The sequence below is a fragment of the Crinia signifera genome, chromosome 2 (assembly GCF_055691185.1).
Source record: "Crinia signifera chromosome 2, ASM5569118v1, whole genome shotgun sequence".
Taxonomy (NCBI): domain Eukaryota; kingdom Metazoa; phylum Chordata; class Amphibia; order Anura; family Myobatrachidae; genus Crinia; species Crinia signifera.
The window spans coordinates 149,268,848-149,284,203 of record NC_139218.1 but is presented as its reverse complement, the minus strand read 5'-3'; the positions used below and the strand labels follow the sequence as shown (position 1 = coordinate 149,284,203).

Sequence of the window (15,356 nt, the reverse complement as noted above, 5' to 3'; positions counted from 1 at the left end):
CCGACACGCGGGGGGCGTCGACACGCGCGCGCGGGGGTGTCGACGCGTGCGCGGGGGGGGGCTCCAGTGCTGTGAATACTTAATGAGCGCTCATTAAGTATTCACTGTGCTGAATTTAGGACCCAGCTCATTGGCTGGGTCCTAAATACCGTTTCAGAACCGATTTTGAGCCTAAAATACCGGTTCTGAAACGGGTAGGACCCTGCATTTTAACCGGTTAGAAAAAACGTTTTTTTCTAACCGGTTAAGTGGTCCTGCACCTTTCAGACCGCACACATTACCGTTTTAAAACGGTAAAAAAACGGCAATATACCGTTTTTAAAGTGCGGTCTGAAAGGGGCATAAGTCATGTTCTCCAGCTCAGTCACATATTCCACCTGGCAGCTGGCTGGCTGCACTGGCAATAACTGTGCTGCTGCTGCTGCTGCTGCTGTAATATGAAGACAAACTGGAAAAACCAGATAAGGCTGCGTACGTAGTGCACTGCTGCTCACTGCCCTGTGACTGTGTAGCTGCTCAGCCCGGCCACTCCTTACCAGGAACCACTTTGTATGAGTAAAAATCACACAGCAAAATAGAAACCGATTCCTTCCGGATATATCAACAATTCCCTGGCTCTCCTGGGACCTGGGCTATATTATTGCCACCTCCATGGCTTCAGATCAAAATAACCACATGGTCCAGATGTCTTTACTAGGCAATAATCCGGTAAGATATTGTTTATATCACTGTCTTTGTTATATATTTACCATATCTCTCTACAGTGATGTGTATCATGAACTATTGAAGCTCCACTACAGGAAGGTCCACATTCATTAGGTCGACCACTGAATGTCGACAGACCTTAGTTAAACACTCAAAAGGTCAATGTGGCTTTAGGTCAACAGGGTCATTAGGTCGACACAAGCATTAGGTTGACATAGGGAATGTCGACAGTTAAAAGGTCGACGTGGGTTTTTAACTATGTTTTGAGCCGAAATGTGTTGACAGGCGGTATTTCATGCCCTACCATCCCCTAGGGCGTGGAGAGAAAATAGAATAGTGTGCCAAGTGTAGCGAAGCATCATGCCCGAAGCATGGCAGCCATGCAAGGGGATGCGGTGCACTGATACGGTGTCCATGTTGACTGTGTCGACATTCGGGACAAAAAACGGGAAAACCCATATTGAACTTTTGACTGTCGACCTTCCCAATGTCGACCTAATGCTTATGTCGACATAATGACCCTGTCACCCTAAAGCCATGTCAACATTTTCAGTGTGTCGACCTAAGGCCTGTCGATCTCCAGTGGTCGAACTAATGAATGTCGACCTTCCTGTGGTCGACCCAATGATCCCAACCCGTGTTGAAATATTAGACATTTCCAATTAAAAGAAATAAAGGCTGTTGATCCCTTACTAAAACAAATACAAATCGGAGCCAAGGTGAATGAACTTGGGGGTTATTCATGGGAAAGTAAATGTAACCGATGAAAACTGAAAACACTGGACATTTCTAGTGAACAGAGTGCATTTAACACAGGCATAGATACTCATAATAAAAAACACAACATAAGCATACATAAAACTATAATTAAATAAATAAACAGCCCCAAAATGCTGAATTGCTGAGTCCGTATTGGACCTCTGGCAATTCATCTACCTATAGGTCAGTGGTGACTATGGGCCTTATTCTTGTTCACTCTTTCTGACAAAATCCTTCTTAAGCTGTGTACACACGGGGGCGATTGGGGCTGAAATCACAGGCGACCATATTGCCATTGATGGTAGTGTGCCCCGGCGATAAATCGCCGGGTACGCGCTCCCGTTTTCAGCCCCATTGTAATTGCTGGTCGAAGAAACATGCTCCTGCGACCAGCTGATACCTCTGCGGCACCGCCATCTCTGGTCGCTGATGAAAAGGAGAAACTGAGCAATATATCTCCCCCGTGTGTACGGGGCTTGAGATGGACAAAACCATGTGCACTGCAGGTGGGGCAGATGTTACTTGTGCAGAGAGAATTAGATTTGATTGAGTGTGATTGAGTGTGGTGCTGCTGGTGATGCTGCCAGGAGACTGAGGGCTGGGGACACTGTCCGGAGATGGGGGGGGGGGGGGTTGCGGTGCTGTTGGCGATGTTGCCAGGGGACTGAGGGCAGGATATACTGGCATGAAATCATGGGGGTTGTGGCTGGTGACGCTGTCGGGGGCTTGGAAACACTGGCCTGGAGATGGGGAGTGGGGGGTGATTGGGGGCGGTGCGGCTGGTGATGCTGCTGGGAGACTGAGGCTGGGGACACTGGTGGAAGATTTTTTTTGGGGGAGGGGGGGGGGGGGGTGTGGGGACACTGTCCAGAGATGAGGGGGTTTACTGTGCTGGTGGCAATGCTGCCGGGGAACACCGGCGAGAGATCGTGGTAGATGGGAGAGAGGAGGAATAGGCCAGTATTCAATGCCTCTGATTCGCCATTTTTTTCAGCGAATCTGGCATTTCGCCTGTTTTCTGGCGAATTTTCTCACAGAAAAAACAATTCGCCCTATTCAATGGACACAATTCGCTGCAAATGAAGAGTGAATGGCTGGCGATTCGCCGTTTGTGATTCACCGCGATTCGCCGGTGGTTTTCAATGGGGTTTTCAGTGGAATTCGCCGAGAGTGTATTCAATGCTGAAGTGGAGAACTGCTTTCTCCAGTGATTTTCGGATTCTCCATTTTACATTCGTCATCTTTTTTAGGTGAACTGGAATGTGATCTTTGAAAATAAAGCGTTTTTTATTTTTATTTTGGTGTAAAAAAATCTGATTTTTTTTCTGTGAAGGGGCATGCTATTTTTCTTCATGTCCTTGCAGCACATGAATATATTTAAAAAAAAAAAAAAATTTTAACAATATATATATTTTTTTTTTACACATTCACCAGCAGGGGGCCGAGCCGGGAGCCGCTCATTAATATTCATATATTTACTGCACACTGATCTCGATCATTACATATGCACGATCGGGACCAGTGTGTAGCGGCTCCCTAACACAGCCCCCTGCCAGCTCTGGGGGGCTCTCCCTGTGTCCCCGACAGCCCTCCTTCACCTCCACAGTGTCCGGCGCAGGCAGGCTTCCATCTCCCTGCCTGCAGCCGTCCTCCGGCTCCCTGCGGCATTCACCGGGGGGGTTAAAATTCGCCGCCAGGTGCAGCAAGCCCCTGAGGCGTTGAATAGGGGTGAGGGAGGGCTGGCAGCGAATGCTGCAGCCCTCCGGAACCCGGCGATTGTGCAGCGAATCCAAAACAGGATTCGCTGCACAAGGGGAATTAAAGTATTGAATACCTGCCAAAGTGGGGGAGAGAGAGAGGAGGAATAGTGGGAGATGGGAGAGTGGAGGAATAGTGGGAGACTGGGAGACTGAAGAGGAGGAGGAATAGTGGTAGACTGAAGAGGAGGTGGAATAGTGGGAGACGGGAGAGGAGGAGGAATAGTGGGAGACTGGAGAGGAGGAGGAATAGGGGAGACGGAAGAGAGGAGGAATAGGGGGAGACGGAAGAGAGGATTACAAGTGAAGCAAATTACCCTTTTTTTTGTGGAAAAACACATAGGTCTAAGAACTTATCCCGGATCCTATTGGTTTTTACATGAAAATTGGATAGTATAGTTGAAAAGTGAAACATCTGTCAGAAATTTTTATAATACCTGTTTTTATTGTGTGAAAATGTATCTGGAACAATTGAATACCCCACTATGTATCTTTGATACAAATATGTCACATTCCATTGTCCTTAAAAGGATACTATAAAAATGAATCAGCCTCTGCACAGTTTGAGCCATATAATGGTAATTATACATTCTATAAGTTATGTTATCATCAATCCAACAAAAATTAACCCTAGAATGTCTGTGTGTGCGTGTACATGTGGTAGGGAATATAGATTGTAAGTGCCACTGGGGTAGGGAATGATGTGAATGTTCAAATATTCTCTGTAAAGCGCTGCGGAATATGTATGCGCTATATAAGAAACTGTTAATAAATAAATATTTATTATGCAGGAAACCATTCGAAGACGAGGAAAATGCAGTAAGAAAATTTTCAAGAAACCTGCCCTCTGGATAGCCGTTGTATTTCTATCGATGTTTATAGTTACAGTTTTCAGTCTTGTCGCCTATTCAAGTAAGTAAACCTAAACTTAATACCTAAATGCCCCTTTATACTAAAATCTAACATTGTACAATATACTGTAAAGCCCATCTCCGTGTGGTTTCTGATGAAGAAACAAAATTCTCTCAGGCCAGCAGTACAGACACCAACAGGAAATGTTTCACTTGACAGCTTTATATACACTTTTATTTTATTTTTTCCACTTCTATATTGCCAGTGAGGAAACAGAGGGATGTGTTGGGCATTTTAGAGTGCTGCTAAATATAAATGATTATTATTATTATCCTTTATTTATATGGCACCACAAGGGTTCCACAGCGCCCAATTACAGAGTACACATAAGCAAAACCGGAAAACAGTAACTTACAGATGAGGATAATACAGGACAAATACAGGGTTAATGATTATAGGAACATCAGCCGATTACTGCAACATAAGTATCCAGGTGGCAGCAAGCAGCATGCTTTGGTGCAGTCAAAGACTACTGAAGTAAGAAAGGATAAGCATGAACAGAAATGAACAGTCCTACTCACATATGATACAAATATGGTAACTGAAGTGTGGGCTATGGGGGTTATTCAGACCTGGTTCTCTGCTAACTTACAGAGCCCTGTGATCAGATAGCCACCACCCCGCCAGAGTGAATGTCGCCAGTCGGCGATTAGCTGCAAATCCATTCACAACTCACTCACCATCGAATGGTTTCCCCACTATGAACAGTCTGTGTGTAATTCAGAACTTGTATGGTGCCATAGAAACAGACTGATCAGGACTGATCACAAACACTCCCTGAAAATGCTTGGGAGCGTCTGTATTTTTCCTGACACTCCCAGAAAATGGCCAGTTACCACCCACAATCAATGGCTTCCAGTCAATCAACTTGCATTCGGCCAGTAATTATTAAAAATGCTGGATTCTATAGCTGAATGGCCATGCACATGCGTACTGTGAGGTATACGCATGCACAGTCATTTGATTATCGCCCGGCCTGCAAAATTCACAGCAAAGTGATTAGGTCTGAATAACTTCCTATGTTTACAGCCTCATTCACTTTTTAGATATTGCTTTGATTTATCATAAAGTGAACCATCCAACCAAAGGATCAGCCATCCAATGGAACAGCCACTCAATGGAACAGCCACTCAATGGAACAGCCACTCAATGGAAGAGCCATTCAATGGAACAGCCATTCAATGGAACAGCCACTCAATGGAACAGCCATTCAATGGAACAGCCATCCAATGGAACAGCCATTCAACGGAACAGCCATGCAATGGAACAGCCATTCAATGAAACAGACATCCAATGGAACAGCCATGCAATGGAACAGCCATTCAATGGAACAGCCATCCAATGGAACAGCCATCCAATGGAACAGCCATCCAATGGAACAGCCATCCAATGGAACAGCTACTCAATGGAACAGAAATCCAATGGAACAGCTACTCAATGGAACAGAAATCCAATGGAACAGCCATCCAATGGAACAGCCATTCAATGGCACAGACATCCAATGGAACAGCCACCCAAAGTAATAGCAGAAGCTATAACCAACTTAAACTCCTTTCTGGCAAAATTATGTTTATAATTTAATAAATAAATTGCTAGAATAATTTCTATGTTGTTCTAAGAAATTATATGTTCTAAGTAATTACATTTACTGTGTAACTTGGGTTTCTAAACATATGTGCAGTAAGTGTATTTTGCTTGTCAAGTATGTTTATCTTGAGAGTACCAGGCTGTATCTTGAGATATTCAATACACCTATGGGAAACATAGAGTAGCATATACATTACAAGTCCACCAGTTGGATATCTCCTGCCTCTAAATTGGTTTGAATCCCCCAAATACCTGCAAAGTGGAGGGTCCATATTTAAGACCAAGGCCAGTGCACTGACAGCTAACATGTAGACAGACCCATTCCATGCAAAATTATTTAAATATTGTCTATATATTAGAGGGATCTATAACTATATCTATAATCTATAAGGGAGATATACTTTATTCATAGGTAGAATTTGTTTCAACAGACATTTACAATTACGTATAAGATATACTGTACTGTACGAGGCAGAAAAACGTATTTATTAGTATATATGAATTAATATTGTGTAGTTCTTTCTAGGTATATCAGGCATAAGGTATGTTCCAAGTCTCACGAGATGACTAAATTGAGAAAATGTATTTCCGACTTAAAAATACCTGTGTATTATCCTAGTAAGATATATATTTACAGTGATATTGTCTGTTTCATTATAGATGTCCATATTGATGAGGATGAAACACGGTCTGCGGATTTACAATCAAACAACACTTGCAGATTCACCGGATTTCTTAATGTAACAGACTCCTGTCTCTGGGAGACGTGGATAAAAAATGAAACTTCATTTCAAAGCAGGGTATGGCAAACGCATATCTACATATAGATTAATATATTCCAATGGCAGGAAAATGTAACGCGTAGTGTAGTGAGGGCCTCTGTAAAAGGCTCAGTAACACCTGAAGTTAAGCAGGGCTATTACTGTCAGGCTTATATACATCGCATTTGGCACTACACAAACAAGCAGACATGAAATTACTAGCAACGTGCTAATAACATAGAAGATTCTGGTCCGTTTGCATCACCTGAAAGCTGTGTAGTCAATTTTGATAAATGCTTTGCTAAAGTTTTCCCTACTAGGAGGTTGTGTGCACTTGAAGCCAGGATATCCTCATTCATTTTGATGTATTTTTTTCAAGTGCTGGTAGTCAGTGTTAATTTCCTTGCTGAAAATTTAGACTAAAACTATTAGTCAACGAAGGTTTTTTCTGTTACTAAAAAAGTAACAATAATGAAAATAGGAATTTATTAATAACGAAAATGTTGACTAAATATAAAAATGAGTAGACGAAATGCTGGATCACTTTTGCCTGTACACCTCCAGGTTGTATTTTTCGAGTGACTTATTTATTGTATTGTTTAACTAATAATATTTAATACAGTTTTATCCATCCTCTCTGGCCCTACATTTACTTAGTTGCACTGCGGCTATGCAGCAACTCTTTGTCATGAGGATCGCTCAGTCTATGTAACTAGCTATTTTGGGTACATGCATACTATCACGGCTCCCATCGCATGCCATCGCATGCCATATGTAGTGGCATGCGATGGCATGCGATGCGATGCGATTTTCCCGGGGTTTTTATGCATTTGTTGTAAAAATCGCATGCCATCGCATTGCATGCCATGCGATGCGATGCTATGCGATGCTATGCGATGCTATGCGATGCTATGCGATGGCTTGCGATTTTGATCACAAATGCATCCAAATGCATTTAAATTATTAGCAAACATGTTAAATGCACCCCAAATGTCTTTTTTCACACTGTACCCCCCCCCCCCCCACTATGAACGCCAACCCGAAGTTTGTCGAGCGTAGCGAGCCCGCGAGGGAAGGAGGTACACGTCCTACGACCTTTTCATACCCCCACTATCCACGTCGGCGTGGAGTTGAGAATAGAAATTGTGGTGAGTGCAGCGAGCCACCGAGCCCGAAGCGTGGCGAGCGAGCCACCGAGCCCAAAGCGTGGCGAGCGCAGCGAGCCCCGTGAGGGGACGCGGATACCTTCACAGGTATCCGCGTCCCCTCGCAGGCTTTACAGGTATCCGTGTCCCCTCGCGGGACTCACTGCGCTCGCCACGCTTCGGGCTCGGTGGCTCGCTGCGCTCGCCACACTTTCTATTCTCAACTCCATGCTGACGTGGATAGTGGGGGTATGAAAAGGTCGTAGGACACGTACTGCTGCCCCTCGCGGGCTCGCCACGCTTCGGGTTGGCGTTCATAGTGGGAGTGGTACAGTAACAAATGCCCTTTGGGGTGCATTCAGGGGCGTAACTATAGCACCGCTTGTGGGGGCGCCGGGGGCTGCGGTGCTATAGTTACCTACCCCCCAATCCCCCGCAGACTTATGTATCTTGCTGGTCCCGGCGGCTCCGTTCTTCTGATGAGGACCACAACAAAATGGCCGCCCCCATATAGCAAACAGTTCTCTGAAACTGTCTGCTGTATGGGGGCGGCCATTTTGTGGTGGTCCTCAGCAGATGAACGGACAGAGCCGCCGGGACCAGCGCGAGCGCGATAGGTAAGACTGCGGGGGAGGGGGTTAGCATAGGTGGCGGGGCGGGGGGGTGCTCGACTGGGCGGCGGGTGGGTATGGGCGCCCCCCCCTAACGGCGAGGGGCGCCCAAAATGTAGCTACGCCACTGGGTGCATTTAACATGATTTTAACACATGTCAATGATTTCTGTGAAAAATGGCATTGCATCGGATCGCATGCGATGGCATGCGATGCGATGCGATTTTTTCCTATACGATGCCCATCGTGGGAGCCGTGATACTACACAAGTACCCTATTTTGTTAACTTATATATTATAATGTGCATCCTTACAGCTTTTTTTTTTGCAGTAGACTAGTATTGTACTACTACTAGTTACTTGTATCTGACAAGTTGTATTTTTATAGTGATTTATCGCATTCTTCAATTACTTAGATTACCATTTTAAATTAAAAAACAATGATATTCTTGAATTCATATTATCAGAAAATAAATGACCTGCCATGAAGGAAATAGCATTTGGGTACTTGTGGATTATCACGGCTCCAATCGCATGCCATCACATGCCATATATAGTGGCATGCGATGGCATGCGATTGGATACGATTTTTGCAGTTTTAACTATTTTTTTACAAAATCGCATGCGATCGCATGCGGTTTTTAACAGAAAAGCATCCAAATGCATTGAAATTAGTATCAAACATGTTCAATGGCCCCCAAATGTCATTTTTGAGGCTTTACCACCCCCACTATCAAGGCGAATCCGAAGCGTGGCGAGTGCAGCGAGCCCGCGAGGGGCGGCGGTACGCGTCCTACGAACCTTTTCATACCCCCACTATCCACGTCGGCGTGGAGTTGAGAATAGAAAGTGTGGCGAGCCCGAAGCGTGGTGAGTGCAGCGAGCCCCGCGAGAAGGTGTGAAGGTATCCGTGTCGCCACACTTTCTATTCTCAACTCCACGCCGACGTGGATAGTGGGGGTATGAAAAGGTCGTAGGACGCGTACCGCCGCCCCTCGCGGGCTCGCTGCACTAGCCACGCTTCGGGTTCGCGTTGATAGTGGGGATGGTACAGCCTCAAAAATGACATTTGGGGGCCATTGAACATATTTGATACTCATTTCAATGCATTTGGATGCTTTTCTGTTAAAAAACGCATGCGATGCGATTTTTTGCTATACGATGCACATCGTGGGAGCCGTGATTGTCCACAAGTACCAGCATTTGTGTTGCACTTGTTTGATTACTAAACACATAGGGGTATATTCAATGCCATGGGTGAGCGGTGACAGGGAGCAGGGGTTCCTGCTCCCTGTCACCTCTCACATTGTCAGTATTCAACTGACCCCCTCATACGCTGATTTCCCCTCGCTCTGTTTTTTGAGTAAGGTGGAATCGGCGTATGTGGCTGCAGAAGCAGCGAAACCCGCGGCTAATTGTAGCGGGTTCGCTGCATTAGCTGTAGGTCTCGCTGTTTGGGGGAATCCTCGCCGTCCTGTGACATGTTGAATAGGGCGAGCGGCCGGCAAGGGGGATAAACAGCGAGGATGACTGATTTTCTGCGATCCTCGCTGTTTAACCCCCTCGCCGGCTGCAGTGAGCAGCATTGAATACGGCACATAGTGAAAGGTATACAAGGGACTGATAGAGGAGTGTTCTTTAGAAAAATCAATGACAGTATCATTAAATTGCAAAACTATGACTAAATCATTGACTAAAATTTATCTGAGATCCTCTGACTAAATCTTGACTAAAACTGGCCATACATCTACAGATTTATTGTCCGATCTGGCTGGTTGGAACAAAAACCTGGTAATGTATGAGAGCAAATGATAGTTGACCATTTACTTCGAAATGCTGGAAAAATTAACCCCTTCCCGACATTTGACGTACATTTACGTCATGGCCGGGATGTACTTCCCGACACATGGCATAACGTCATGACTTTAAACTGTCACTGCGTCTCGAGACGCAGTGACAGAGGGACGATGTCTGCTGTCCCTGACAGCAGACATGTCCCTGCATGCCCAGGGGGGGCTGCGATGTCGCCCCCCCGTCGGCGATCGCTGTGATTGGCTGTTCAGTGTGAACAGCCATTCACAGCGTTTTCCTGTGTTACCAGCGAATCAGACGCTCGGTAACACAGGTGTCAATCACCGCCGGGCGTCAGGGGGCATGAGGGGGTCATCGGTGACGATGACACCTCACCCCACCCTCACCCCACCTGCCACAAGGCTGTGATTGGTCCGTGGGACCCACGGACCAATCACAGCCAAGGCGCGACATTTAAACTACCGGTGACTGCGCTGCAGACGCCATTCCGGTCTGGAATAGCGTGCAGAGCGGTCACCGTGCCTATCTGCCGTGATACTGACCTGATCCTTGCTAATACTTACCTGATCCTTGCAAATACCTTACCTGATCACTTGATCACTGCTTGTAGCGTGCTGGACGCTTCCTGGATCTGACTTCTTGGGACTTCCTGCTGCTGCTGCAGTGTGATAGAGAGATAGAGAGATAGAGAGAGATAGAGAGAGATAGAGAGATAGTGACAGAGAGAGCTATATTTTGTGTCTGCTACCCCCCCTTTTTGGGGGTGCAGGGGTTTTTTATATATAAATAACTGTCACTGCTGCTGCTGCAGTGTCATAGTGATAGATAGTGATAGATAGTGAGAGATAGTGATAGATAGTGATAGATAGTGAGAGATAGAGAGATTTGTGTCTGCTACCCCCCCTTTTTGGGGGTGCAGGTTTTTTTTTTATATATATAACTGTCAGTGCTGCTGCTGCAGTGTCATAGTGATAGATAGTGATAGATAGTGAGAGATAGAGAGATAGAGAGAGATAGTGACAGAGAGTGATAGAGAGTGTATATTTTGTGTCTGCTACCCCCCTTTTTTGGGGGTGCAGGGTTTTTTTTATACATATAACTGTCAGTGCTGCTGCTGCAGTGTGATAGATAGTGATAGATAGTGATAGATAGTGATAGATAGTGATAGATAGTGAGAGATAGAGAGAGATAGAGAGAGATAGTGACAGAGAGTGATAGAGAGTGTATATTTTGTGTCTGCTACCCCCGCCTTTTGTGCTGATCACTATATCTGAGGTGATCAGCAACTTTTTGGGGGCGCAGAGGTTTTTTTTTTTATATATATACCTGTCAGTTGCTGCCAGTTGCACTGTCAGTTGCACCAAAGGTTGTGCACCTGCTGCCCCTCACTGGTAATCAGTGTTGCATCACTGATCACCTTTTTTTTTTTTTTGAGGCTGCTGTGGGTCTTTTTTTAATTTTTTTTTTACACACACTGTGATTTTGTGGGTGTCCTGTGGCCACTGTGCGCTGATCAGTGACGTACATCACTGATCATCTTTTTCGGCACAGGGTTGATCTATTTTTTTTTTTTTTGATCAAATTCCTGTTGCCTTTGAGCGCTGTTCAGTGACGGACGTTACTGACCAACATCTGTGCTCAATTTTTGGCGCAGGGCCTTTTTTTTTTTTTTTTTTAACCCCTTCAATTTTTTTTTTTTTAATTGGGTTCAAATTCCTGTATAAAGTATTTTTTTTTTCTACACTACATACACACTACACACTACATACCCCCCAGGTTGAAATAAAGTTTGTACCCCCCCCCTACACTATACACGTGTTGAAACATTTCACTACCAGTAACACAAAAATAAAAATGGCATCCCAAATGTCATCCCAAATGTCATCCCAGTCATCCAGAAGAATGTATTCAGCGGAGGAGGCATATGCCATGCTTGCCTCTGATTCTGACACAGCCAGTGAGGCAAGCGGGGAATTTGAAGGATTCATCTTAACCTCATCTTCCTCCTCTAGTGATGAGGGACCCCCTCAAAGACGCCCCCGTAGAGCAGCTGAGACCCCCCCCCCAATAATTGATCTCGTATGGACCCCACCACCAGACAATTTTGAGCCCCAGGTTCCTGAGTTTTTGGCCATGCCAGGAATCCAATTTGATTCCACAGGTCTCAGAGAAATTGACTTTTTCAAATTATTTTTCTCTGATGATTTTATAAATTTAATTGTGGACCAAACTAATTTATATGCCCAGCAGTTTATTGCTCAAAACCCCACGTCATCATTTGCTAGGTGGACCCCTGTAGATGCAGTAGAGATGATGACGTTTTGGGGTCTGGTGTTTCATATGGGCATAGTAAAAAAGCCAGAAATTAGGCAATATTGGAGTACAGATGTTCTGTACAGCACCCCATTTTACCGTATGGCCATGCCCCGGGCTCGATTTGAGACGATCCTTAAATTTTTGCATTACAACGATAATGCACAGTGCCCACCCAGAGATGATCCCACCTTTGACCGGCTATTCAAAGTCAGGCCGGTCATTGATCATTTCAGTGCCAAATTTGAAGAGATGTACATCCCAGATAAATTCATTTGCATAGACGAGTCCCTTATACATTTTAAAGGAAGGGTTAAATTCCGCCAGTACCTTCCCAGTAAGAGGGCAAGGTATGGCATAAAAATGTATAAGCTGTGTGAAAGCACCTCAGGGTACACCCACAGGTTTAGGGTATATGAAGGGAAGGATTCAAGAATTGAACCGCCAGAATGCCCCCCCTCCCTCGTAGGTGTTAGTGGAAAAATTGTCTGGGATTTAGTGCACCCCTTCCTGGATAAAGGTTATCACCTCTATGTGGATAACTTTTACACCAGCATCCCCCTGTTTAAGGCCCTTGGTTCAAGAGGTACAGCAGCTTGCGGTACTGTGCGCAAGAACCAAAGAGGCCTCCCAAAAACGCACATTGCCCAAGTAATGAGAAGGGGTGAAAGCAGGGGAATATGCACCGAAAATATGTTGTTGGTCAAATATAAGGACAAGAGGGATGTCCTTATACTGACAACAATTCACGGAGACAGTACCACCTCCGTCCCTGTACGAGGTACCAGTACCCACACCTCCAAACCTAATTGTATCCTGGATTACAATAGGTACATGGGCGGAGTGGATCTTTCAGATCAGGTACTGAAGCCGTACAGTGCCCTGCGGAAAACAAAAATCTGGTACAAGAAGCTGGCCGTGTATATCATCCAGATGGCACTGTATAACGCTTACGTGCTATTCCGTTCTACCGGCCAGAGGGGGACATTTATGCACTTTCAAGAGGAAGTCATAAAGGGCCTAGTATTTGGGAACCAGCTGGCAGAGGGCCCCAGTACTTCTAGTACTGGCCCCCGTATTGTACCAGAGCAGCATTTTCCTGATGAAATCCCCTCCACTGGAAAAAAGGGCAGGACACAAAAAAGGTGCAAAGTTTGCTATAAAAAGGGAATAAGAAAGCAAACTATTTTCCAGTGTGACACTTGCCCCGACAAACCCGGCCTATGTATAAAGGAGTGTTTTAAAATATACCACACATCTATGGATTTTTAGGTTCATCATTTCACCGTGCTTCGGGGGTCTTGCTAATGCCACATAGCACCCACCATTCATTCCACCAGAATCTGAGCCGCAAAATCCAAAAATCACTCCTTCCCTTCTGAGTCCTGCCATGCACCCAACTGGTATTTTTTGGTCACATGTGAGGCATTGCCGTACTCGGGAGAAATTGGGGCACAGATTTTGGGGTGCTTTTTCTCCTTCATACCTTCTGAAAATGAAAAATTTTGAGCCAGAACTGCATTTTTGTGTAAAAAAATGTAATTTTTCATTTTCACTGCCCAGTTGTATCAAAATTGGTGAAACCCCTGGGGGTTTGAAATGTACACTATACCCCTAGATGAATTCCCTGAGGGGTGTAGTTTGCAAAATGGGGTCACTTGTGGGGGGGTTCCACTGTATTGGTGCTTGGGGGGTCTTGCTAATGCGACATAGCACCCACCAACATTCCACCAGAATTTGTGCTGCAAAATCCAAATATCACTCCTTCCCTTCTGAGTCCTGCCACTTTTTGGTCACACATGAGGCATTGCCGTACTCGGGAGAAATTGGGGCACAGATTTTGGGGTGCTTTTTCTCCTTCATACCTTCTGAAAATGAAAAATTTTGAGCCAGAATTGCATTTTTGTGTAAAAAAATTTAATTTTTCATTTTCACTGCCCAGTTGTATCAAAATTGGTGAAACCCCTGGGGGTTTGAAATGTACACTATACCCCTAGATGAATTCCCTGAGGGGTGTAGTTTGCAAAATGGGGTCACTTGTGGGGGGGTTCCACTGTATTGGTGCTTGGGGGGTCTTGCTAATGCGACATAGCACCCACCAACATTCCACCAGAATTTGTGCTGCAAAATCCAAATATCACTCCTTCCCTTCTGAGTCCTGACACTTTTTGGTCACACATGAGGCATTGCCGTACTCGGGAGAAATTGGGGCACAGATTTAGGGGTGCTTTTTCTCCTTCATACCTTCTGAAAATGAAAAATTTTGAGCCAGAACTGCATTTTTGTGTAAAAAAATGTAATTTTTCATTTTCACTCACCAGTTGTATCAAAATTGGTGAAACCCCTGGGGGTTTGAAATGTACACTATACCCCTAGATGAATTCCCTGAGGGGTGTAGTTTGCAAAATGGGGTCACTTGTGGGGGGGTTCCACTGTATTGGTGCTTTGGGGGTCTTGCTAATGCGACATAGCACCCACCAACATTCCACCACCAAAAATCACTCCTTCCCTTCTGAGTCCTGCCATGCACCCAACTGGTATTTTTTGGTCACATATGAGGCATTGCCATACTCGGGAGAAATTGGGGCACAGATTTTGGGGTGCTTTGTCTCCTTCATTCCTTGTGAAAATGAAAAATTTTGAGCCAGAACTGCATTTTTGTGTAAAAAAATGTAATTTTTCATTTTCACTGCCCAGTTGTATCAAAATTGGTGAAACCCCTGGGGGTTTGAAATGTACACTATACCCCTAGATGAATTCCCTGAGGGGTGTAGTTTGCAAAATGGGGTCACTTGTGGGGGGGTTCCACTGTATTCGTGCTTGGGGGGTCTTGCTAATGCAACATAGCACCCACCAACATTCCACCAGAATCTGAGCTGCAAAATCCAAAAATCACTCCTTCCTTTCTGAGTCCTGCCATGCACCCAAATGGTATTTTTTGGTCACATGTGAGGCATTGCCGTACTCGGGAGAAATTGGGGCACAGATTTTGGGG

General features: G+C 45.1%; 1 protein-coding gene across 1 annotated transcript in view; it reads left to right on the top strand.

Moving 5' to 3' along the window:
- The first annotated feature begins 430 nt into the window (after nucleotides 1-430).
- C2H3orf52 (chromosome 2 C3orf52 homolog) overlaps nucleotides 431-15,356 on the top strand; it is a 34,996-nt gene continuing 20,070 nt past the window's right edge. Inside the window, exons 1-3 of the mRNA XM_083171106.1 lie at nucleotides 431-708; nucleotides 4,013-4,133; nucleotides 6,381-6,520. Coding sequence (XP_083027232.1) covers nucleotides 652-708; nucleotides 4,013-4,133; nucleotides 6,381-6,520 — 318 coding nt within the window. The 5' untranslated portion in view covers nucleotides 431-651. The remainder of the gene's footprint in view (nucleotides 709-4,012; nucleotides 4,134-6,380; nucleotides 6,521-15,356) is intronic.